Genomic DNA, 23,347 nt, shown 5'->3' on the forward strand with positions numbered 1-23,347 from the left:
GATAGGCGCCTTACTTTACTTCCCGCGGCGCCCTACTTTACTTCCCGCGTCGTCTAATGCTCATTGGCTATTCTCACCTTTGCCTCAAGTTGAAGCCTTCGAAATCGCACGAATGCTTCTCGTGTCCATGACCCCTGCCTTAGTATCATACGCCTCAAAAGACCCCATTCACACGGCGATTCACGGGAGACAACAACGCAATCGAAGTTACTCTGTGTACATATCACTGTCCAACTTACATCCACCCCTTGTGAGCGCAATCCTTCTCCAACTCCTCAAACTAGCGATTTCTCTCTCCAAATCACGCTGTAACAGCCCTCCAGCAACAAGGACTCAAGGCTGTCTCCTTGCCATCATGATCTTCATCTATCGCCTGATCATCAAAGCTGTTGAACGTTTCTGGCAGTTCCGACCCATCATTCCACCTGTCAATTCCCTCAGAATACCAGCGAGCGACTGATCCCTGGTCCCCCGGTCCGAACGCCATCGAAATAGTTTTGCGTGTAGTACCAATGTCCAACTTCCCTCCCCCACTCCCCAACCCCACGCAAACTCCCCTCCCGACTCCTTCTTCAACGTCCCGAAAACTAAGCCTCGACTTACAGCCGTCGAAATGAAGGAATTCGCATTCCATTCGTTATCAGCCTGAAAACCCCCGTCCTTACGTTTGCCTCACCACAATCGCCATTCCTATAATCCCAGCTCCTTTTCTTTTCTCGGCCTTCTACTACAATCTCAACTCTCTCAAATATCGAATGTACGCCGTAACAACCTCATTCGCCCACCGGGCCCCCCCTGCAACATGGACTCGAGTCAGGTGGCAGCCTTATTCTGCCCTTTCCTCCTCCTCTTCTTCAAACGCCTCATCATCATCATTGAATGTCTCTTGCCGTTCCCCGTCGTCCTCTTATTTAAATACCCCTGCTTCCTCTGTATCAAGCCCTCCATCTGTCAACACTCCCAACGACCCACGCCACGCCACCCCTTCCCTATCCCACAGCTTAAAAGAGCATCAGTCACGCGATGCAAACAAACAGCAGTACGCTCTAAGCCTTGTTGGTAAGAGTCTCACCGTCTGACACAGCGGTCGGATATCTTAACTATTCCCCATCAGACCAAGCCGTAAAGGCATTGTCCGACATATGGCACCCCCAAGATATCCCTTCTGTCTTCCTGACGTCCTCCAGAGCGACCGTACCCCCAACCCCGCCCCCGCTTCAGACGCCATCGACACTACTTCGCGACACATGTCGCCGCAACGTCCAACTTCCATCCCCCATATCCCCCTCCACTCGCAAACCCCCTCTACCCCTCGACTCCTCCTCCGACGTCTCAGAAATCAGACGACAACCGTATCACCGACACTTCTGCTAGCGCCAACACTCAGCATGGCTTGGTGCCAATCAACGGGTTTGTCCACGAGGTTCTCAAGCGATCGCGGACGTCTGTCTGCGTGCTACAGACCGCCCTCTGTTACCTCGAGGCCATTCGATCGAAAACCCCCGAGCTAGTATGACAGGAAGCCCTTGGTGAAGGGATTTTTCGTTAACCTGAAACCCAGAGCAGAGTTATTTCCGCCAGCCACCTTGATCACGACACCGACTACGAGTACCTTCAAGATTCAACTTCTCGGAAAGAAGGTCTCCCATCCCATCCCTCCCCTCCCGCCGATGGTGCCATTGCCACCTGCAGCGAGCTTTCCTGGCCTCTTAGATCCTTGCTTCAAAGTTTACTCAAGGTAGATCAGGGCATGGTTTATTGAGTGCATCGTGTTAGGGACTTCATTCACATAGCGCTATCTAACTACGTATCCATCAAATCCAGACACCTTTCCTCCTGTTCAAAGCCTCCACTATCAGAACGAGGACTTCGTTACTGTGTACACGTGATGTTCCCCACCTTGTTCGCTTACTTGCCGTACGTTCGCTTACTTGCCGTACACGCTCGCTTCAGAATTCAAACACACACGCTTGCTCGCTTCAAAAAACTCGCGCTCTTCAAACACACTCGCTCGCGTCAAACGACACATGTTCTACTCGTTAGCTGGAGCACCGATGTACGTCCTACGCCATGCTATCTACAGCTGACCTCACCTGATTCTACAGGTGAGTACTTATACAGCAGATCTACCATTGCCTCACCCGGTCTTTCCTTCCCGCCATGGCCCCTGCTACGCATGAACTCATATTTCTCACCAACGCTGCCGCTTCCAACGTCCGAGGGCGCCCAGACCGGGACTCAACCTGGTTGGGCATTCCGTCGGTCAACGTGTACGGCGAAGTCACAATCAAGAAGGAGTATAACGCATCGTTCTCTGTCGTAATACTCAAAGAAGGTGTTGTGAGTACATCCGTACCTGACTCTGGTACATATTTACTGATATCCGTAGCCCACGGCGACCGTCCTTGGCGCCACTTGTGTACGGACAGTGATCGACATCGGAATGTATGAAGAAGGTTATTACGCGGACAGCCTTTTTCTCCAGAACCCCGCTACGATTCGCATCTCCTCCCCTGACGGCGTGAAGAAAGTAATTGGTAAGAAAAATCCTTTGGCTTCATTTATACGCTAGCTAATGAATTGTTAAGCCGCGGGAGGCCTCATACAAGCAAGAGACGCACAAACACTTATCGTCCACGCTGACGGCATCTTATGTGCACGACGCAAGAAGGAATCCAGAAGTCAGACGCTGCGAGTGAGTGCTTAATTGACATGTCTTTTAGCATTTAATTTAATTACAGCTAACTATGTACAGGAACTCCGGCAGCTTCTTGAAGGTGCTATGAGTACGCTAGATAGCTTGGAAACCAGTGACCATGAGAAGGCGCTTGCGAAGCAGGTCGGCGAGTCCATGTTTGCAGCCTTCGCCGACGCCGCCATGAAATGAACTTCGTCGATTACTTGTTGTCTACTCGTTCTTTACATAATATATCATGTGTTTGTCGCACACAGTCAACCTCAGTCAGATTTTTGAGCGACCGATGAGTACCCTGAACTGACTTAAAAATACATGAAACTTTGCTTAGAGATTCCGCAAGATACTCCAAAAGGCAAGTGCTGTTTTTTTTACTTAGAGCTTACCGAAACTGACTAATCGCGACTACAGGGAACCTTTCGGTGATACTGACTGACTTAGGTAAAATACTGAGCACGCGTCATTCAGACCCAGCAGCGCAGCCGTGTGCCGCCATATGCATTCGGCCGCTCGCTCGGCAACACATGGATCTGCAAAACAAGGGGCAAATAGGAGCTTCTTTGTCACGCAAAATGTTGCTGGTTTTCCTGTGCATGAACCAGTAGGTACGAGTGCAAGGGACTCTAGATTCAGACTCTAGCGCTACTATACTAGCTAAGAAAAAAATCAGAAGTCTGTGGGATTGTTATTACTTCCACAGCATTCAAGTCAAATTTGAAATGACTATTTGCACGTCACATTTTGCCCGCGGAAATGGGCTTGCAACTTCTCAAATGCCTTGAGATTTTTACAGTAGCTCAATGAAGTCTATTTCTCAAACATACTTCATGTCCGAGCATAGGACATGGAATCTACAACAACTTAAAATTGGTTTTGCATATCTATGTGTGTTTGCACTACAGTACACGTGATAGTATGTACTCGTGGAATTTTTGACGAAACACAAGAGAGTCTGGTCCAAAGTTCGTTTCGGGCCATTTTGAATTTTCCGCTTTGGGACCAATGCTGAAGGAAAATCAGCACATTCCCGCCCGGGCATTTTCTCAACATCCCCTTGTCCAGTTATCAATCTGCTACAGCTACTTTCTGTCGCTTGGTGCTCCTAGCCATATCGGGATCCACGGCACGACCAAGTGGGGAACTTGAAGTGATTTCTGCTACATGGGGAAGTAGGAACGGGCGAAAACTTCAGCTCATCCTACGAGTATGCCAGAGACTCTTGGACAGGGTACCGAAGATGGCCAATTAGGGTGGCCAATACTAGGCGGATACGGAATGGCCACTGACCCTGTGCTGCCGAGTTGTCGCGTCTCCGACCTATTGTCCTCGAAATTTGGCACAAACACACAAACTTCAGCTGCCCGCGTTCAGGCCTTCAAGTTTTCGGTACATCCCTCGGCCATCGGAGAGCTCCAACTGCTCGCACGAATCAATTTGGCACATACAGGCTCTCGTGCTAATGGGATACCACTGAAGTTCTAGTTCACGCCTTATCCTAGGACAAGAGAAATTGCTGCCTATCATCGCCCCCTATTTGTGGTCATTCTAGCCCCGCAAAGAATGTGTGGCCAATTAATGTGGCCATCTCGTCGCATCGCCTGTGTGGCACTATGTTCGGGTCAACATATATAATAAATGTCGATGAATCAAACTGGTGTTCATCACCCCCAACATCAAACCTTCAGCGCAAAATGTCGGACCTTGTGCGCGACTCATCGTTCTGCGTCACCAAAAGGACGTGGACTCTCAAGGCTTCCGCGCCAACGAGCATCAGGCGTCTCTATGTACCGTTGAAGAATTTCACCGCAGAGGATCTCCCGGGTCTTGTCGCCAACTTCGAGCGCAACGGCATACAAGGGTTTCCTCCAGCTTCTGATAGCCGGGCGCTCTCGAGCTTCAGTAGCTCTCGTGCATCGTTTTCTGATTTCTTGAATGGCCGGCTGCCTCTCTCTCAACGCGCCCAACAACCTCAGCGTCTGGGCCAATATATCAGCAGAGGTCACTGGATCTTTCAGTATCTTCACGCAAATCAGGACGAAGAAGGCGAATTTGACTGGTGCGACTTCAGGGAACGGAGGGCTTCGTCTGTCTTTTCCAGGGAGAGTACACCGAGACAAGCGTATCCTTACAACCCCATGGTGGTTTCGGACGCGGACGGCTATCTCCCTCAGCGAGGAACTTCGCTGTCAAGAGAAGCGTCCCTTACTCAAATCGCTGCTGCTTCACGCGCGCCCACCCCTCTTCGTCATGCCACCCTGGAGATCGCACAAGTCCCGGCACGTAGGCCGTCAATGGATGCCACGCACCAGCCAGCCACAGCGACTTCTACACACGACGACCTCACCGCAGGACCTTCAATCGCCGATCCTGCCGAGGGTCGCCGTTATCCAGCTCGAGATCGCCGTCCTCCCAAGCCTCGCTACGACCCCGTTATCCCTGCCAGGCGGTCCACTAAATCGACCTCCCGACGTAGCTCGCCAGTGAAAGCAAGTTTAACTAAGATTAAGGAGGCCGATCTTGCCTGCCATAGGTGCTCCAAAGACTTCAAAACGGAATCTATTCTTCGTAAGCATATGCAGTCGTGCGGCCTACCTTCAGCAGGCAACTAGGACCTTTGAAACACACTTTCCTCTCGCTCCCGGTCTCATAATCTCCGCCCATTTTCTTACTGCTCGCTCGTTTGTATTTATTTCGCCTCGTTCTCAAGCTCTGTTAGCATCTACTCAACTCCACGCTCATTTTGGTCTACTCTCCCCCTTACATATTTGCATGTCCTTGAACATATTGCTCGCAATCATTTATTCTCTAACGAAGTTGTCCATAGGCTGTTTCCTTAGCAAGCTGCCATTGAATATATGCACGGTGTCCCTTACTCGCTAACTTAGATAGGCGCTGGGCGTCGGGCCTTCGGATGATCTGCCGCCGCCACGGTTTGTGCTACAGACCGTACAGTTTGGCCAGCAGTTTGTTTATTCCGACTCCAATCTCAGAACAGACCAGGATTCAACCGAACGTCCAAAATTGCGGCGCCGGCGATTAGCAGCCTAATCTTCAACTCGTCTGGGGCTCATCATGATACGAAGGTACCGAAGATCAGCCAAACTTGCTCACAGTCGGGCTTCATTTCGCCTGATGCTTCTTCCGAACAAAGCTCTCCCGACATCAACTGGACTCTCGCAGAAGGGTAGTGCTACATCGACGCCTTCCTAATCCCGGTTGATACTCTTACTCTGAGGTTGGGATTCCTGCGATGGGAACGGTGGTCTACCCGCAAAACCCACCGTTTGCTGCCCTACATGCCACAATTCATGTTTCTCGTCATTCGAAATCACCACATCGCACCATGGGTACTGTTGGGGTCTACCCCAACATTGATCTTAATGTGGATACCACCGACGCGAAGAGACGCGAACGCTGTAATTTTGCGCCGAACATATATACTTATGGGTAAACCCGGTGACTCACAGCGACAGCGTGTACTGATACCGCGAACGCACCGCGCTCTAAATGTGAATGCTTTACTCCGTAAATTAATCATATGCCTTACCAAATTGACAGAAATTGACTCGCCGAGTCGGACCGGAAGGCCAAGCCAGACGTGGATTTCGACGCTTTCAATCACCGAACAACGAAGGCCGCCGCATTGCTCGCGTCTGCGTCGCGTACAGACGCGTCGATCAGATGGTATAGACCAACAGTGCGAGCTATATGCAAGCAGAATTCGGGCAGAACGTGTGGTGACATTGTTTACGAAAGCAGTTGTCTGGCAGGGCCGCTGGTGGCGGGTCCTCCAAAGTCGCGGGCGCCTTCCAAGGTGATCTGTTTCACGATCACGGCGTTCATGGTTAAACGTAACTTTTGGGCTTTTAGCCGAGATAGGCTCAGATATCATGGTTCTGCCACGCTGCAGCAAGGTCGAAGGTGACTTCCATCGTCTCATGCAATACGCGCTGGCCTTGCCTATCGAACTGCAAAGATGAAGATTCTCTCGATTCAAGTGCATATTTACCAGCGTTGGCCTCCACTTGAAGAGTGGAAAACTTGCCCGGGAGTCAGCCAGAACGCCCTCCTATGGCGTGTTACATACGCTGTCAACAGGGTCCCCTCTCGAAGCACAGATCTCCGTACAGATCTGTGCGGGTTCAATGCAATCGACAGGTAATTCTTTTCACTAGCAGCGGTTTTCTCGCTCGTCTTTTTCAGACCCATTTAGGTGGGCCCGTCGCGTCAGTATAAGAAGGCCAACGTCTCCCTCCATTCTGGAATCTCGAGCTTGTATTCCTTAATTCCTCTTTAGCTTATTATCACCATGTCGACGTTAATCTCTCCAGATCACTTCATACTTCCTGACCTCGTTTCCGACTGCACCTATCCTCTGCGCGTCAACGACAACTGTGAAGAAGTGGCGCGCGTCTCGGAACAGTGGCTACTCGACATGGCGAATCACAGCGAGCGCAAACGCCGTGCTTTTCTTGGGCTCAAGGCAGGCGAGTTGACGGCAGCTTGTTATCCCGACGCCGACGCATTTCACCTCCGCGTATGCGTGGACTTCATGAACTATTTGTTCAACCTCGATGATTGGCTCGATGAATTCGATGTAGAGGGAACCCGTGGAATGCATGACTGCTGTATTGGTGCGATGCGCGACCCGCTAAATTTCGAGACGGATAAGCGCGCGGGTATTATGACGAAGTCGTAAGTCAAAGAATTAACTTCCCAGTCGTGATGATTGATTTTCTTGCTAGATTCTTCAGCCGATTTATCGAAACCGGCGGCCCTGGGTGTACAGAACGCTTCATTCACACTATGGATCTCTTTTTCAAGGCTGTTGCCGTTCAAGCGGCTGATCGCGAGAAGGATGTCATTCCTGACTTCGAGTCTTACATCACCATTCGTCGAGATACGAGTGGCTGTAAACCTTGCTTCGCCCTTATTGAATACGCCTCTCGAATCGACCTTCCTGATGAGGTAGCTGAGCATCCGTTGATTCGCTCCATGGAAGAAGCGACGAATGACCTAGTGACATGGTCAAACGTAGGCCCTAATTCACCTGAAACAAGAGAAACGTACTTACCAAGCGACAGGATTTGTTCTCTTACAACGTCGAGCAATCGAGAGGAGATACACACAACATGATTCCGGTCATTATGCACCAACGTGACCTGAATCTCCAAGAAGCAGTGGAATATGTCGGAGCTCTATGCAAATCAAGCATCCAGAGGTTCGAAACCGATCGCAAGAACCTCCCAACATGGGGTCCCGAAATTGATCGGGACGTGGCAGTTTATGTCGAAGGACTCCAAAACTGGATCGTCGGTATGTCATTGCAAGTTTAGAAAAGCCATCTTACTTACCAACCACACATAGGTTCTCTGCATTGGTCTTTCGATTCTGAGCGCTACTTTGGTACCTCCGGTCTTGAAGTCAAGCAACAGCGCATAGTCAAGCTCCTTCCAAAAGTTTCATCATGAACGACACGTGTCCACAAACCCCTGATCAAATACTTCTTGGATAGTATCTCAACATTTCATGGTCAGTCCTTGGTTCTCAACCACAGCGACAAAGTATCTAACTGACTGGTTTATAAGAATATCAGCCTTAAGCACGCCACAGCAGCAACCTATTCAGACTAAATTCCCATAATCAAGCGTCTTAATCTACAGAAGTATAGATACACTCACTCGTAATTATCCTCTAGTTTGTACACGCCGGTTCCGTGTTTTCTGCACTCCTGTTGTCTTATACATACTTAAAGTAGTAGAGCCCTAGATAATATTCCCATCACACTTGTGGGGTAGCAATGATATAATGCTACGCAATAATGCCGTTGAGATTACTCCCCCATAAAAAAATCAAGGGATGCAATCAATCGATCATCGGGGCGTCGATGCCTCCCTCTGATCACTTGTGCTTATTCCATAGGTGTCAGTCTTACCAACCTTATTGCACATTGCTAGTTTCGTTAGACTTGTGGTGGCACAAATCAATTTATTGACTCTTTCCCCTCGGCCGTCGAATCGTCATATAATCTAGTAGAGTGAAAGTCTGGGGAAAGTTGCTACTCAGGACACGACTCCATAAGGTTATGATAAATGACCTCTCTACCTGGCATGGGTGGCGAGGATCATCGCCTGGGGATCAGACTTTCCCCGTCACCCTGTCACCATGGCTGACGGTCAACAACAGCGTAGGATAAACACGAGAATATTCCAACGTCGCAGAGCCTAGCGATGTTGCAGTACCCGGTTTCGCGCTGGGGAGGCCAGATTGTTTCGGTGGCTACAACAACATCGCTCTATGGTTTCACAAGAACACGGCCGTGTAATCGAGTGGGAAAAAATGGCTCAGAGTAACGCCTACCAATAAGATCGTCTTCTCCCGCTCGTCCCATGCCCAAGTTTGCATGTGGAGGGGGAGAAAAACCGGGGCGAAGGCTTAGACAATCCTGTTGCTTTACCAGTTCCATGGGAGGAGGCATGTCAGGGTCCTACCGCCGGAAGGAGAGAAGGAGTCCCTGGAACTAGCGGACGCAATTAAGGAGGTCAATCCAAGTGAGGACGTCCCCCTAAAGAACACTGCTCACGGATATCCTACAACTGCGGTCGCATGCCGGCATGAGGTTAGACCTACAAAGGTAATAGAACCAGGCTCGAGTCGATAGCCTGTCCTATCTTTGACGCCACTTACTCGTCTGGTTCATTGACGAATGGCCTGTTCGGAGAGAATGCGACCAAAGAGATCACAGAGGAGTTGGCTTGATTAGTTATCCTGGCTACCGAAACACGCCTAGGATCTGACAGGGAGATAGCGTCGAAGCTTCCCATAAACGTTGGCCGTCCTACTGCAGACTGCAGAAACGAGTTGTCGCAATGCTGTGGAGGCATGCTCATGGATCGTCGTCAACCTTTCCTCCACGCATGGGCAGAAAAAAGACCATTCCGATGTGAAGGCACAGATTGCTATCATGTGTAGTCATTTAACCTTACGGCTGACCGCAATGCTCGGCGACGTATCTTCTAACTTGCCTCTGTTCTATCTCTCCCACCCCGTCTACTTGCTCCGGAGTGAGGCCGTCTTGGTTGGTCTTCTAGAATGTTAGAACGGCGATGGAGAATGGGAGAGAAGCCACTAACTCTGTCTCGATCTGCTCCTGCATTAATGAGCAACACCGCGGCCTCAGCATGTCCAGATTCCATAGCTAAATGCAACGGCGTGTTTCCTGGATGAAAAGAAGTGCGGTGATGTTGGCAAAAATTCAATTCTCATAATAACCGTAGACGACCCAAATTAAGAGAAGGAACCGTACCAATTCGATCAGCAGTGTTCAGCCGGACTTTGGCGGGGGGTTTCGCAGACTCAAGCAGAAGCTTGATGAATCCGACTGAGCCGGTGGTTGCCGCACGGTGACTGGGCAATGTACATCATGAGAAGGACGGCCTACATCCCATAGGTAGCAAACATGACACACAGAGGGTGCTGATTGGCCTTGTCCTTCGCATTGACCTGTTCGCGGGGCAATTAATGAATAACTTAAAGTACAGCATGCTTGTAATGCTCCAAACAGCGAGTTCTAGGACGTACATCTGCACCTCTTGAAATTAAGAAACGTCCGATCTACCGAGCAAGGCAGTCATCAGAATAGATTCGTAGCATGAAAAGGACATCCAGACCTCGATGCGTGATTTCGACGCTGCGTAGTGCCTGAAATCCATCGATTTCATATTTCCGCCGTACGGACTAGCTGGATACGTACAGCGGTGTGAGCCCTTTGTCATTTATGCGCTGGACATCTGCCCCAGCACCGACGAGTTCTCGAACGATTTCCTCGTGGCCAGCACTGACTAGTATTGTCGTCAGGTAGTCATTTAAGAAATAAGAAGCCAGGATGAGTGTACCGGCTATATGTAGCGCGGTCCAACCGCTTGAATCGAGCTTATCCACATCAGCCTTTCGATCAAGCAAGTATCGGACTATATCCGTCGCCCCGGACGAGGCTGCCCAGTGTAAGGGCGTCCGACCATCCTATCAGCAGAGATATTTAGATTAACGAGCTGTAAGACGCGTATATAACCATCGGCTTACCGCATCGATTGAGTCAATAATTTCTGGCTGGTCACTGAGGAGTGACTTCAGAAGTTGATATTGCTCTGTGAAAATTCGAGATAACGGTGGGTGAAAGCGAGGTCTAGTCCATGGTTACATACTGTTCATGGCGGCATAATGAACGGTTAACGAAGACATTCTATAAACTCAATTCTGTGGTTCGTGGCAGAGTGAGCACTGACGCGTTTAGATCGCCGTAAAAGGAATCCCACTTATGTTGTTCCCACGATCCCGCTCATCCCATGCCTGCAGCAGTCGTCCCCGACCCGAGTACAAGTCTCCCTACCCAACACGCTTTGATCCCATTCCTACAGTCTCAATCGCAGAACACTTTGACGCGTCTTTATCAGAAGCCATCATCATGCCTCGCTATATTTCGGTCAATCTGTTCCTGAAGCCCGTCGCGTTCGTGTTGTTTACCATGGAATGAATACAGATTGTTGGCGCCTTTGGAAAGGCAGCTAGTCATGAACCTTTTGTGGCTTGAATCAGCGATTCCGGTGGCCACGATGGCTGCATGGGTTGCTCGCGACGGTAAAAAGTAGGTCTCGGCGTGGTCTACGAAGAATACACTTCATTGCTATCTACAGACTATATGATGCTGCGGTCGTAAATTTGGGAAACCTACACATACTCCCCAGCTCCACGGTGAAGCTGGCGTTGAACTCTACATTCAAGACGAGCTTCAGACATGCTATCACCGGAGGGTATGTCATGTTATTGTTGTTTCGCGATATAGTTGACAGTTCTTCCAGCGGGACTAGCGGAAGCTTCGGTGTACCGGTAGAGAAAGACGATAAACGACCTGCTCTCGACCTGGGTGCTTTAGACTCGTACGCGCTGGAACGTTGGGAGGCATGTGAACATTGTTGGATTGCTGACATGTTGCCGACTCACCCTGTCATCAGACCATTCTCCATTATATGGTTTCATCTGGCTCCGGCCAATATCCATCCAAACCTTCGCAGGGCGTCCTCTATCTTCTTCAACGCAGTGGCTTAATGGCAAACATACAGTGCGCATGTATTCACTTTTTTCTAACGTAGTTAGTTAAATTTGCCTAGTGGGGCGTTACAGATAACCTCGTTCGGATTCCAGTTCCTACTTTACTCCCCACACGAACAACTGTGGAATCTCTTGCTCCAGTATTTGCACATGGCCGAAGTACGCCCATGCCCGTTTGGTCGGTCGCCATCTAAATGCTTTCCTCTAGGAGCGTCAAATGGACTTGGTAGAAGTCCTCAGCTTCTTGTTCATGTTGTCAACCATGGAACTAGGAAGGGTATAACCTACATCTCTTCTTTATTTTAATATCCGAGCTGAACTATATCGATTCAAGGAATACTCGACGGAACACCTAAGTGAGACCCAAAAGGCGATGCTAGAAGACCTCCGCGATTACGGCTTGATTTGGCAGCGTAAGGCAAGCAGACGGATGTCCATGTCTAGCCGGTTCTGACCTGGAAGATAGCCTAATTCACGGCGATTCAACCCTACTCGCCTTGCAACAACTCTAACTTCTTCATCCCCTCCGCTGCCGACTTCGACAACCACAAGCTCTGGTCCCGCTGAAGGATTCATCATCCTTGAGACGAACTATCGGTTGTATGCTTATACCGGTACAGCCATAGTCGCATGCCTGTATGCCAATATTGATGATGATTCCAGATAACCCTCTTCAAACCGCGGTGCTCAATCTATTCGTGACTCTCAAGTACCGCTTCCCCAATCTCGTGGTTGGTACAATTACCCGAGACAGCGTGAAGAAGGCGCTACAAAGTGGAATCTCTTCTGACCAGGTTTAGTCAATCCGCCATCAACGCATTGCATAAATTCTGACGGTGATTTTACCGTGGCATTTGCGCAGATTATCAGCTACTTGTCCACTCATGCCCACCCTCAAATGCGAAAGAATGTGGATTTCTTTCTTCGCCATTACCGCATACCGTTGATGATCACTAATTGCCCCTGCCTTCTGATTAGAATCCGCTTCTCCCTGTGACTGTACAAGACCAAATACGCCTCTGGGAATTGGAGAAGAACCGCCTGAAATCACAAGAAGGTACCCCTTTTCTTCAATTACTTAAAATCCCTCTAAAATCCCTCGATTTACGCATTTCAAAATGCCAGGCTACCTGTATACAGCATTTGCATCACAAGCCGACTACGAACTAGTCTTAAATTACGCCAAACAGCTCAACACTGTTCTATGGGAGAACACGGCCAAGCGCTGTTTCTTTGGCAGTTTGGACGGACATGCCAATATCAGGGGCTTCATTGAACGGAGGACGGGCGCCACGGGATAGGTGTGCACGCCATCATTGTCCCTTCTGTGTACCCGGTGGAATACTAACGTGGACTGCCTGTCGGCTCGATGCATGCCCAGCGTGTGTGATTCCGTAGTGTTGGTTGCCTGTATGGAAATTAAATCTATATTCGCTGTAAAAGTCCACCGTGCGGTAAAACATTGAAACGCCCACAAAAGTGTTCAGTCCATGGAGAGGCTGACAGGGAGGTCGTGGACACAGCGTACTTAAGGTGCCTATTTCTGGAAATCGGGGGTTTGTTTCGGAAGAGAGGGTGCTTGTGGATACGGGGTTGTGATACACTTTTGTCAAAAGCCCGAACTTACCGGGTGAGAGTTTTCTGTCAAGTGGATCTATTTTGGTAACACTCGCTCTGCAGTATTCTGACGGATGCTCCCTCAAAGCATTCATGAAGACCGTATTTCTAAATACAATACAGCGTAGATCATAAACGAGCGACGTCGTTAGATATGGCATCAAGTAGTCGTTACGGATGATATGTTAGATATGCACAAAATTGTTGCCGTGGATAATGTGAATAAGGTGAGTGTCCATATTTATGTGGGTATGTGCACGTAGAACCGTTAGAAGGCCTTTAACCAAGCGAATCAAGAAAGGGCAATCGATACCGATTTTGCTTCAATCCTTTTAGAGTTCTTCGACCTTCGTGGTGTACTCCTCGGGGCTGGGCAGAGTTCCGGAACCACTGCCATACTGGTCGTAAGAATGGAGGCTAGGTGAGAAGGTCTGCGAGGGGAGGGGAAGATCGAGGGTAGAGGCGTCCGCAGGAGACCAACTGGACCCGTAGCTATGGGATGCCGCATGGGGGTGATAGCCGTGAGGAGAGAAGTGCGAGGGAGGGGGAGGTGGGGGAGGGGAGGAGTCGAAAGACGATGATGAGGCAGAGTGAGGGATGGGAGTGCGCGTGCTATCCCTCGACGAATTCGGCATCCACGACGAAGACATCCGTGGTGTAGCGGCGTGTGAAGAGGAAGAGTAGTGGTTGTGACTACGGCCTAGGTTTGTTCCGCCTGAAGCATACGTGCTGTACGATCTCCCGTGATCGTCCCCGCTACCTCGAGAGGACACCATCCCTCCAAAGGCACTGCCTGATCGCATTCGAGGACGATCGAGGAATAGACCATCGGCGGCGCTGCTGTTATTCGATTCGTAACCGTTACCTTCCCACTGGCGGCTAGATGACGAGTTTAGAGGGGACCAGGAGCTGGAGTCAGTTGATGTTGAGCTCTCCCGACGAGGGTCCTGTATAGGATTGGGGAGTGGCCAACCCAGAACGACGGGTCCCGGCAATCGGAGGCTATCGATGCTGGTTCCCCACCTGTCGGTCGCGCCATGGCGAGCGGGATACTCAGATGATGGAGGATAGAGCGAATTGCGCGGCGGATACGAGCTCTCGACGGGGGAGCTCTGAGATGGAGACCAAGGCGGGGAATGGCCGACATTGTACGTCTGCTCCTCGACTTTACATTCCACGCTTTCGTTATTGTCTCCATCGCTTCTGTTTATTGCAGAGGCGGTGAGCATCTCGCAACGAAGGGTGAACAGAAGGACATACACTAGTCTCGCTTTGCCGTCCGGCCCAATCTCCACCTTTGGGGGCGTACGGAAATTCGTCAAACGGAAGATGTGAGGCGGCATGGGGAGGGTGGCGATGTCTGCGCGACTGTCTGGCTTTCTGAGACGGCCGAGACGGATGTCTTCAGACGTGTAATACGAGATGAGGTGGAGATCGGAGCCCTCGACGGTTACGGTGATGGTCTGCGAATGTCGCAATTCCGTTGGCATTCAAGCAGGTGGTGTGCAAGATATCACTGACCTTCTTGATCAATCCATTAGGTTTGAACGTCCCCTGGTCGGTTGTTGAGGTTGAGGTCTTGTGTCCCGCCCCCAATTCGGACTGGCCCCCAATACCCCGGGATGGGGCCTCTGGACTGTGGTATGCCCTCTTGTTACCTACGCGACTGCTGCTCCGTTCGTTTATCTCCCTGTAAACCTGGAAGGTTGCCGAGATCGTTAGACAGCCTCTCGGTAGTCAAATACAGTTGATGAGGCTCACCAAGAAATTTCCGACAATGCGGGATGGGGACCACAGCAAACCGTCTGGCAAATGAAAGGTTGAGTGGCAGTACCGCGGCGCGCCAGCGAGGGCAAACGTACCAGTCCACCTTTTGATCCCGCTTTCCTCGACGCTGAAGACGAAGACAGCGCCGCTCTTGATCATGGTCCTGCGCTCGCTGTCGTTGAGGCGGCGAGTGATTCGTGGAATGAGGCCCTGACGGGCGGCGTTGATGAGACGCAGGGCATGGTAGGTTGAGTCAACAAAGCCAATAAACGCTGGGACGTCTGCAGAGTTGGCGTTTGAGGTCATGAGCAGTGGCAGAGTGGTTGGTACGCCTGAGCTTGAGGTTGTTGGAGAGTTTGAAAGTATGGGACCAGGGATGCGGCTCCCTTCCTTTATGATGCAGCTGTGCTCCCGTGCCCTCAATAATCGCAGAAATAATTGAAGATAGCGTCGTGAGCCGACTTCGCGCAGAATCAGGGATTCACGTTTCCAGATTCAAGCTTTGCTCAGCCAACTGGGCCAGGCCGGGATCAGATAGCCTTTACTTGGGAATAACGTTACCCGAAGCTCGTCCTTACTTGACACGGACGCCACAAGTCACCTCTGCAATGGAAATCCAAGAACATTGCGGGCTCGCTCAACACCACCTCGTTGAATTTCCGTAATCAAAATGCGGCTACCGTGAGGTCTGCAAGGAACCAGGAATCCGCCAGTCAGTCAAGCCCCTTGCCATCTTTGATGAGAACGGCGTGGCCCGTCCATCCGGCACGTCCGCTCTTCTCTGATTTTCAACACCACCCCTCATGCCAATCTAGATGGAGTATTGGGGATGTAAATGGCGTCGAGCTTTCCATCCCAGTTCCCATTTCCAGGGCTCTTGTACAAATCCAGCATAGCGCTCGATTTCCGTCCCCTGGTGCTAGGCAGTTCTTGGGGAATTGGGGCATCAGCGTTCTTGGACAGGCCCTTCTTGGGTTCGTGTGCTGGAGCGGTAAACAGTGTGGTTCAGGACTTTGTTTTCACAGCTTTTTTCAAACACAGCGAACCGAGTTCCGTCTATCTTTCCCCTTCCGCTTGGCTCGTCTTACAGGTCCGATACGTCGTTCTGCCAGCAGGCAAGCCGGCGTGAGTTGCAGCGCCATCACTAAGAAGCTCGGATCTTATGAAAAACATGGAAGGCCATCGACGATCTCTAGGTGCACCCATTCATCAAACTCGCCCGTGTTGCCAAAATTACACGTTGAAATACGAGAGTAATAGAAATATGTCGTCAAAGAAGGTAAAGGCCAAAAAGGATAGCTCGACGGAACGTAATCAGGTGGAGACCAACAGACGTAAAACCCCGCTACACCTTCTTAATTATCAAGCACAATGTAGTATTCATTGCGATTCCTGGGTTTTGGCCAGCACGAAGGAGCCTTCATATCCAATTCGATCTACCCGTGTGGAAGTTTCCCGCCAACGACCAACAAGGTTCTGGTCGTGTATGTATCCTTTGAACACCCATTGGCCAGAATGAGCTTGTGTCGAGTCGACCTGGAATTTCGGGGATATCAGGCATTCGATTCCCGATGATGGGGAAGGACAAGGTAAACGCAGCTTCTGCGGTCTCACTTACAGGCGTACGGAGCAACACGACTAAACCGTCCCAAGGCCTGACTCGTCCAACAATGGAGTAATGTCCCCAGGCAGCCCCGTGGCGTTCCCCAGTCTGCGATGCGCGTGGGTCACCAATGGAACACGTGTGTGAATGAGGAAGAGATCGCGTCCATCAGCCGCAAATTTATAGAATTGTTCCAGAACTAACCTCGCCCGTGATCAGGATGTCAGCGATTCCACTGCATCGGTGCGAGACCGTATCTTCATATTCCTGGTCATTGTCAACATGAGAGGATTCCAGGGAATCGGCTAGAGCAGCCGTATTCGTCCCGCGGTCCAATATAGCTGCACCAACGCGGTCGTTATTGGTGCGACAGCCCTGTACCAAACTCTCGGATGTCGTCTGGGAATAGTGCGCCTGACCATGGGGTTCGTATGTCTCGTATCGGATGTAGCTTTCTGATGCTGGGTTGTACACTTCTATGTGATCCTGCAAGCCATGATAAAGGGAGATTAGCTGCAGATAAACCTCTATCTTTACAATCTGCCCAAACCAGAGCGGAATGAAAGGAGGACGCCTTATGAGGGAAACTTACCTCCAAGCGTCTGAGGTCAAGTCCTCGCGGTAACCACGCGTGTAGAATATCATCGAAGCTCGTGTCATCGATTGATATTGGTAGAGGGTCGTTAGGATGAAGGCAGTGATGTTCCTGAAGATGTAAGTACATTGGCTGTTGATATATGGGAACATGGAGTGTGCTGCGTGAAGAGTCGTTGAGGAGATCGAGGTACGAGCTGAAGCCAGGTTGCTGAGGTGAAGTGTATATCAGAAGGGCATATTCATAGTCAGAATCTGCTACGCACCAGAATCCTACCGGCCCAAGAGCCACATATAGCACCTGGGGAATACACAAGGCCCCTTAATGGCGGATCCTCCAACCAGGGATCGTAGCATGCTGCAAGTCTACTCCAATCTTCGTCGTGTTGCTGACTAGTTCCCTCCTCTTCATCTTCCTCGTCTTCAGCGAAATACTGCTGTACATCCGAAAGGGAAGGCAGTCTCTCTGGCACACGGATCCGATTTTCGTTGTGGAATTCCAAGACATCTTCGAGGGTTGCGCCTCTGTGACCCATCGTGTTCGCTTCTTCTCGATTGCGGGGTAATGAACTCACATCATCAGGCAAATCCTGCGAATCTTGACGTATTTCATTGCGCAGAACCGTTCCAAGTGTCGCTGCAGTCGTTATCATCGGCACAGCAAGCTCAAGATCGTGACCGTAATGCGTGATCTTCCTCGTTAGAGGTGATGGCGCGTTGCGAAAGTCGGAAGGGAAAACTGAATGTGGACAAAGGGGGAGGTGAAAGCGCGAATCGGGCGCAAATATGGCAGGGTGCTAAGTCAGGGTAATATTAATTGAGCTTGTTCCAAATGTAGATGCGACGCGTACTTTATAGCCACCCACGATGAATGGGCGCAATATGTTACCGATGGTTAACTGCATCGACAGTCCTTCCCTCCTCACTCCATCTGAAGTGTTCAGGTAACGAACCCTGTCTTACATTCAAGACAGCGGGGATCACGCACCTCGACTGGCAGTCAGCCACAATAACCATGCAATTAGGGATGTTCCCTCCATCTCCGTATACCACATGGATGGTGCGTCTGGTTGCCAAGTGATCCGTGAAGCTAGCGCTCCCTGTAGGAATTCCTCTACACCCGCCCATATTACAAGCTGACCCCCATTCTTTCCATCGTTTTCCAGCATCATCAAGTACGCGGTCCAAAGATCATCGCGATTGTATTGCCTACTGCGGATCCGCTTTAACGCTATGAAGCGCTTCTTGAGCTCGGAAGTAAGGCAACGTGTCGTACGCCATCGTTCCGAAAAACGGCGAAGTAGAGCAGAGCGGTCGAACTTGATATTGAACGTAGACGCATATATATGCGCGTTATTCTTGAATCTGAGCACGCTGTACAGCCTGCGAGATACAAGACAAAGAATGCCCAGTTCTGAAGGGGGCCCGAGCGGTTTTGACGCCACGGCGTAGAGCGCGATGTGCTCAATGATTTCGGGCGCTACCTGTTCGAATTTGGAGAGTGGATTCCGGGCAGCCATGGGGGTGAAGACGAGGAGGCCGACATAGGTGGTGGTGGAATATATAGAAGCAACGAGCTAGGACATAGGTACATCGGAGCGGGGAAGATTTGGAAATGCGTGATCGCCGTCGCTTCGACCATTGAAATTATTGAAGGGTGAGAGAGCATATGGCGGCGGATATGGAAATGCTGACCACATATGACGGGCCCTGCAACGGACACTTCCGTTGCACTCGCTTGCGGAACGTCAACATTTTCATTCTCAAGCAGGCGTTTTCAGGCACCGAATGATCCTCCGCTGATGCCGGCCCCAGTGCCGTGCGGCGTTCCCCGTTCATTTGTTCGCGTTCTTCGCTCAGCGACCCGCTAGAAGAGTGCTGATGGAATTGCTGCATGCAAATTACCCGACAGAAACCAATGTTCTCCGCTGGCCCCTGTACCGAATTCATCCCGAGACGACTTCTACTGCTCACGAATGTCTGCCGGACGTCCAGGCAATGGACCAGCTGTGAGAATGTTAACGTAAATTTTGTGGGCTCATCACTTCCCCGCGTTAGAACAATCCGTCGCGTGATCATTTGCCGCATCGTTGGAGCTCGTGCTCCCAGGCGTGGCGGCATCCAAGAGCAACTAGCAAAATTTCTCTATATTTCGCCGAGACTCCACCTGCCACCGTTGCCGAAGTCGAGACTTGACGGTGAACTGCGCGACGTGCGCGGTATACCAAGGTGTGCCATCACCTGGACCAAGGCCCGCTCTTTATCCCCGTTTGTGAGTTCTCACCGAAACGACCCTCGCACGCCTATCATCACTGCCGGCGGAAGTTACGTCTCTCTCAGCGCTAATGCTCACCAAGCGGAGTTCACAGCCTTCAGCTCTCCATCTAAGCCGTAAGCCACCTACAGTCGTACACGGCGAAGTGGGGCGAGGGCTTCATAGCTGCCGATCACTGCAGCCCAAGGAAGGACAGGGTCATATTCCTACTCCAAGAACCGAGGCGCTATGTATAGACCTTCATGACCCGAGGATCAAGACTCCCATGGGCGCAATACGATAACACACGTTCGTCGTCTTGCAATTTTCGCCTCATCCCACCATCAAGATGTCATAGAAGGGCGCACAGGGGCCTCAAGAATGACCCCTTCTCTGCTCTCGATTGTACAGCACGAGACCCAGATAAGGTGTCCTTGCAATTGCTATAACGATGCGAAGAGAAGGTGAGGCTACAAACTGTCGTTATCAGATACCCATGTTGACCATATACTGAAATTCTCTGTATATTCGTTATGCCTATTGGACAACCGCAGGATATGAAGCGGTCTTATTGCTTGAAACCGCCTGAGTACCGCATGACCCTGCTCGGATATTATGACCCAAGCTAGCTAGCGAGGAGAAGCTACATGTACGCGGTTGCGTTCTCCCGTCGAAAGTCACACCTGGTGCATGTCCGCAGGCAGACTCCGGCGTGCACGAGATATTTTTCAAGTCTACCTCATCCGGACCTCAGCTCTCTTCAAGTGACGTTCATTTCGCCTCATCTTAGGTCACCGTGCTGATATTTGCGCCACTTAGATGTTCTGTTGGAAAAGGGTCGGTGAGCATTTTCTATTCCGTCCCCTCGGTCTCCGCGGCTCAGCTCGACTACGAAATAGAGCAAGCATAGAATGAGCAGATGGAGGAGTGCTCGATTAACTCTGGGAAATGAGGCAACGGATCGCGCTGAAGAAGGCTTTAAGCGAGTCAGTCTTCGTAAGCGGCGGAAAAGATGGCGGTAGAGTTACTTGCATTGTATGAATGGCTCGTGGTGGTCGAATTATCTTCTATAACGCGAACTATGGGGGCAGAGTCTCTGACCATGAGTGAAGGATTGTAGATCGTGATTAGGCGTAGTGGGAAGTAAATTACATCATGGTCACGTGGAGGTCCGACATTGAAACTCGAAGACTCAGCGGGGGCCCAGTCTCTGCTGTGGCACTGAGTTGAGGCATGACCAAACATTTGGACAATTGCGGACGCAGATCCGGTCAAAGTCTCATCGATGATAGATAGAAAAGGTCAGCCAACACTTCATGTTATTCGTCAGCTACAGTTGTCCACAATACACCACGGCGCCGGGCGAAGTGACACAGTCTGGACATGATTTATGACGGTATTCCGATTAAAGATCATGATTAACTTTGATAACCTCCGGTTTCTGTTCCGCGAATGCGCCCAGCAAGACTGGAGGAACCAGCAGATTGGCGTGTTCCGGAATTAGTGCTGAGGTTCAACTTCCTGGCAAAACTCATGGAGATCTAGGCTGAATACCCCCGCTGCGCCGAACCTTGGGCTTTGCGCGGAATCATTGTTTGTGCAAATGAACAGCACGGAGAATTGCACGACTTATCACCAGCTGGCATTGTCGTGGCCTGAAGCATGAGCCTGTATGCCAGCTAAGCAAATGCCGTCACGTAGGAGCTGCCAAAGAAACTCGGAACGATCGAACTGTAGGATGTGTGAAGGAGTACCACCGCGTCGGCTTGCCTATACGTTAAACAGCCGGCGGCTGGGCAGATGAAATAATTAAGCTCAAAGATGCGAACATACGAGGTTATGGCGGCGGTCCGGGATGCAATCGATGCGAGTTTGTTTGAAGATCAAGGAACGAATGACATCACGCTGAGAGATAGACACACGGAGAATAGATGGGTGCTGGAAGACATTTGTTCGATCACCTTCGACGAAATTGATAGGGCAAGGGATTAGGCTCAGCCCGAGGTTCATTCCGTGCTTCAGGTTCGTTGTTCCGAAGGTCATCATACCATAGGCCGGTTTAACGCTGTGATAGATACTCCATATATATGCAATATGTTCCATCCTTCCAGTAATGAGACAGATATAGGGTATATCGATATTTGATACGCCCCTTACGGGCACTCCGACGGATCCCAATCAGTGACTAGCTCTGCGGTGCCAATTAATTGACTGAATATGACTGTGGAGCATCACTCACTTTCGTCCAAACTGTCCAATTGGGACAATTCTTCTGTGGATAGCTCGAAATCGAACAGCCGAGTATTCGCGGCAATACGACCTTTAGTAGATGATTTAGGGAGCGGAATGAACCCCTACAGTGCGCATGCCACACAGTTAATGTACGTCCCATGTATAATATATGAATACTACGTGCCTTCTGCAATGAGTAGCGTAGCAAAATTTGGGCGGGCGTCTTCTTATGTTTGTCCGCGAGAGCGGCTATGCTCGGATGATCGAAGCGGAAGCCACGAACAAGAGGAGCCCAGGCCTCCATATCCGGTGAGCAGGAAGCAACTAGCAACTGAATACAGGGGGTTTACCTCTAGTGCAATGTCGTGCTCATTGCAATATGCCACGACGTCCACACGTGTCATAAATGGATGCAAGTCTATCTGAATGGTCCACATTAACGCATGGCGCGAATTTGAAATACCCGGGTAAAACATACCTGGTTGATGGCTGGGAGAGGAAGATTCGAGTCTTCAAGTTCCTTGAGATGCCTCACTCCGAAGCAGCTGACGCCCACGCTTTTTAGCTTTCCTTCTTTCTGGGCATCACAAATAGCTCGCCAGCTATCAAGGCGAGCCTGTGGGCCTCCAAGCGGACCGTGGATAAGGTAAAGATCGATGTAGCCAAGGCCACACCGGTCCAGAGATCTTTGGATAGCAGCCACGGTCTTCTCGTATCCGTTGTTCATCTTGAGCTTAGTTGTATAGAATATTTCGGCACGCGGGATCCCGGTAGAACCGCAGTAGTCGAGAATAGCTCGCCCGCATTCCGACTCGTTGTCGTACCAATCCGCAGAGTCCTGTCCATTGTGACGTTTTGAGTTCTAGAACAGACGGTGGCAAGGAGGTCTGCCTACCACATGACGGTAGCCTGCCTTGAATAACCTCGTTATGCACATATCATGACGGATTTAAGGACCGAGTATTTACCTCAAGAGCCCAAAGGACGCAGTTATAGGCATCCTTCCCGTCAAGCTCATACGTACCTGTGCCGGTGCGGTTCGTTCACCACTAAAGTCAGTCGATGTTTGGAGCACTCACCAAAGCCCAGAACAGGGATTTCATTCCCGTCATGCAGCTGAGGAGTCGATTAAGCTTTCGATAAGCTTGCGCGCAGCAAAAGAACTATACCTTTCGTTTGGATTCGAGTTTCAACCCAGACATATTCTTATCGGTCGTTGACAGGAGGAGAGCCGCCGACCCTGCCAGTGGCTGTTGCTACCATGGCTAAACAAGACGTTCTCACGCTCAGCAAATCGTCTTTACCTCCTGCTTCACTTCATTTCAGTGGAACTGTGACTTCCAGAGGCCCATTTGCACAATGTCAACCCAACAAAGCTACGACAACTCCAGAAACCTGGAATCTGGCTGGCTGTCGTCCTCCGGATTGAGTTTGAGACATTGTTTGCAACGGCTTCTACGGCCCAGTTAGCCCCAAA

At 50.5% G+C, this 23,347-nt stretch overlaps 9 protein-coding genes across 9 annotated transcripts; 5 read left to right on the top strand and 4 right to left on the bottom strand.

The window, feature by feature from the left end:
* Positions 1–1,023: 1,023 nt before the first annotated feature.
* Positions 1,024–1,374, top strand: PC9H_009994 (uncharacterized protein; the record flags this gene model as incomplete). The annotated part of the gene is made up of 2 exons (XM_036779488.1): positions 1,024–1,039; positions 1,115–1,374. The coding sequence occupies 2 exons, from the start codon at positions 1,024–1,026 to the stop codon at positions 1,372–1,374; spliced, it is 276 nt and encodes a 91-aa protein (XP_036628877.1).
* Positions 1,375–2,160: 786 nt separating this feature from the next.
* Positions 2,161–2,887, top strand: PC9H_009995 (uncharacterized protein; the record flags this gene model as incomplete). Its single annotated transcript, XM_036779489.1, has 4 exons — positions 2,161–2,340; positions 2,390–2,537; positions 2,589–2,695; positions 2,756–2,887. 4 exons carry the CDS (start codon positions 2,161–2,163, stop codon positions 2,885–2,887), a joined length of 567 nt encoding a protein of 188 aa, XP_036628878.1.
* A 1,499-nt stretch (positions 2,888–4,386) lies between these two features.
* Positions 4,387–5,304, top strand: PC9H_009996 (uncharacterized protein; the record flags this gene model as incomplete). The annotated part of the gene is made up of 1 exon (XM_036779490.1): positions 4,387–5,304. The coding sequence occupies one exon, from the start codon at positions 4,387–4,389 to the stop codon at positions 5,302–5,304; it is 918 nt and encodes a 305-aa protein (XP_036628879.1).
* A 1,700-nt stretch (positions 5,305–7,004) lies between these two features.
* Positions 7,005–8,166, top strand: PC9H_009997 (uncharacterized protein; the record flags this gene model as incomplete). The annotated part of the gene is made up of 4 exons (XM_036779491.1): positions 7,005–7,390; positions 7,441–7,729; positions 7,780–8,011; positions 8,063–8,166. The coding sequence occupies 4 exons, from the start codon at positions 7,005–7,007 to the stop codon at positions 8,164–8,166; spliced, it is 1,011 nt and encodes a 336-aa protein (XP_036628880.1).
* A 1,511-nt stretch (positions 8,167–9,677) lies between these two features.
* Positions 9,678–10,906, bottom strand: PC9H_009998 (uncharacterized protein; the record flags this gene model as incomplete). The annotated part of the gene is made up of 9 exons (XM_036779492.1): positions 9,678–9,779; positions 9,829–9,914; positions 10,002–10,102; positions 10,164–10,198; positions 10,277–10,309; positions 10,366–10,396; positions 10,449–10,717; positions 10,778–10,842; positions 10,900–10,906. The coding sequence occupies 9 exons, from the start codon at positions 10,904–10,906 to the stop codon at positions 9,678–9,680; spliced, it is 729 nt and encodes a 242-aa protein (XP_036628881.1).
* A 401-nt stretch (positions 10,907–11,307) lies between these two features.
* TFB2 (RNA polymerase II transcription factor B 52 kDa subunit) lies at positions 11,308–13,104 on the top strand (the record flags this gene model as incomplete). Its single annotated transcript, XM_036779493.1, has 12 exons — positions 11,308–11,339; positions 11,389–11,505; positions 11,554–11,653; positions 11,707–11,813; positions 11,863–11,962; positions 12,012–12,080; positions 12,138–12,221; positions 12,270–12,417; positions 12,467–12,597; positions 12,666–12,713; positions 12,782–12,860; positions 12,929–13,104. The coding sequence occupies 12 exons, from the start codon at positions 11,308–11,310 to the stop codon at positions 13,102–13,104; spliced, it is 1,191 nt and encodes a 396-aa protein (XP_036628882.1).
* Positions 13,105–13,752: 648 nt separating this feature from the next.
* PC9H_010000 (uncharacterized protein) lies at positions 13,753–15,493 on the bottom strand (the record flags this gene model as incomplete). Its single annotated transcript, XM_036779494.1, has 5 exons — positions 13,753–14,623; positions 14,681–14,883; positions 14,942–15,118; positions 15,182–15,225; positions 15,283–15,493. 5 exons carry the CDS (start codon positions 15,491–15,493, stop codon positions 13,753–13,755), a joined length of 1,506 nt encoding a protein of 501 aa, XP_036628883.1.
* Positions 15,494–16,567: 1,074 nt separating this feature from the next.
* On the bottom strand, positions 16,568–18,904 carry PC9H_010001 (uncharacterized protein; the record flags this gene model as incomplete). Its single annotated transcript, XM_036779495.1, has 7 exons — positions 16,568–16,723; positions 16,806–16,898; positions 16,995–17,276; positions 17,383–17,595; positions 17,651–18,181; positions 18,230–18,315; positions 18,373–18,904. The coding sequence occupies 7 exons, from the start codon at positions 18,902–18,904 to the stop codon at positions 16,568–16,570; spliced, it is 1,893 nt and encodes a 630-aa protein (XP_036628884.1).
* Positions 18,905–21,791: 2,887 nt separating this feature from the next.
* On the bottom strand, positions 21,792–23,072 carry PC9H_010002 (uncharacterized protein; the record flags this gene model as incomplete). Its single annotated transcript, XM_036779496.1, has 9 exons — positions 21,792–21,829; positions 21,878–21,992; positions 22,055–22,168; positions 22,221–22,292; positions 22,349–22,708; positions 22,766–22,783; positions 22,839–22,894; positions 22,950–22,986; positions 23,040–23,072. 9 exons carry the CDS (start codon positions 23,070–23,072, stop codon positions 21,792–21,794), a joined length of 843 nt encoding a protein of 280 aa, XP_036628885.1.
* Between the last annotated feature and the right edge of the window lie 275 nt (positions 23,073–23,347).

Source organism: Pleurotus ostreatus, assembly GCF_014466165.1.
Source record: "Pleurotus ostreatus strain PC9 chromosome Unknown scaffold_7, whole genome shotgun sequence".
NCBI classification, from domain to species: domain Eukaryota; kingdom Fungi; phylum Basidiomycota; class Agaricomycetes; order Agaricales; family Pleurotaceae; genus Pleurotus; species Pleurotus ostreatus.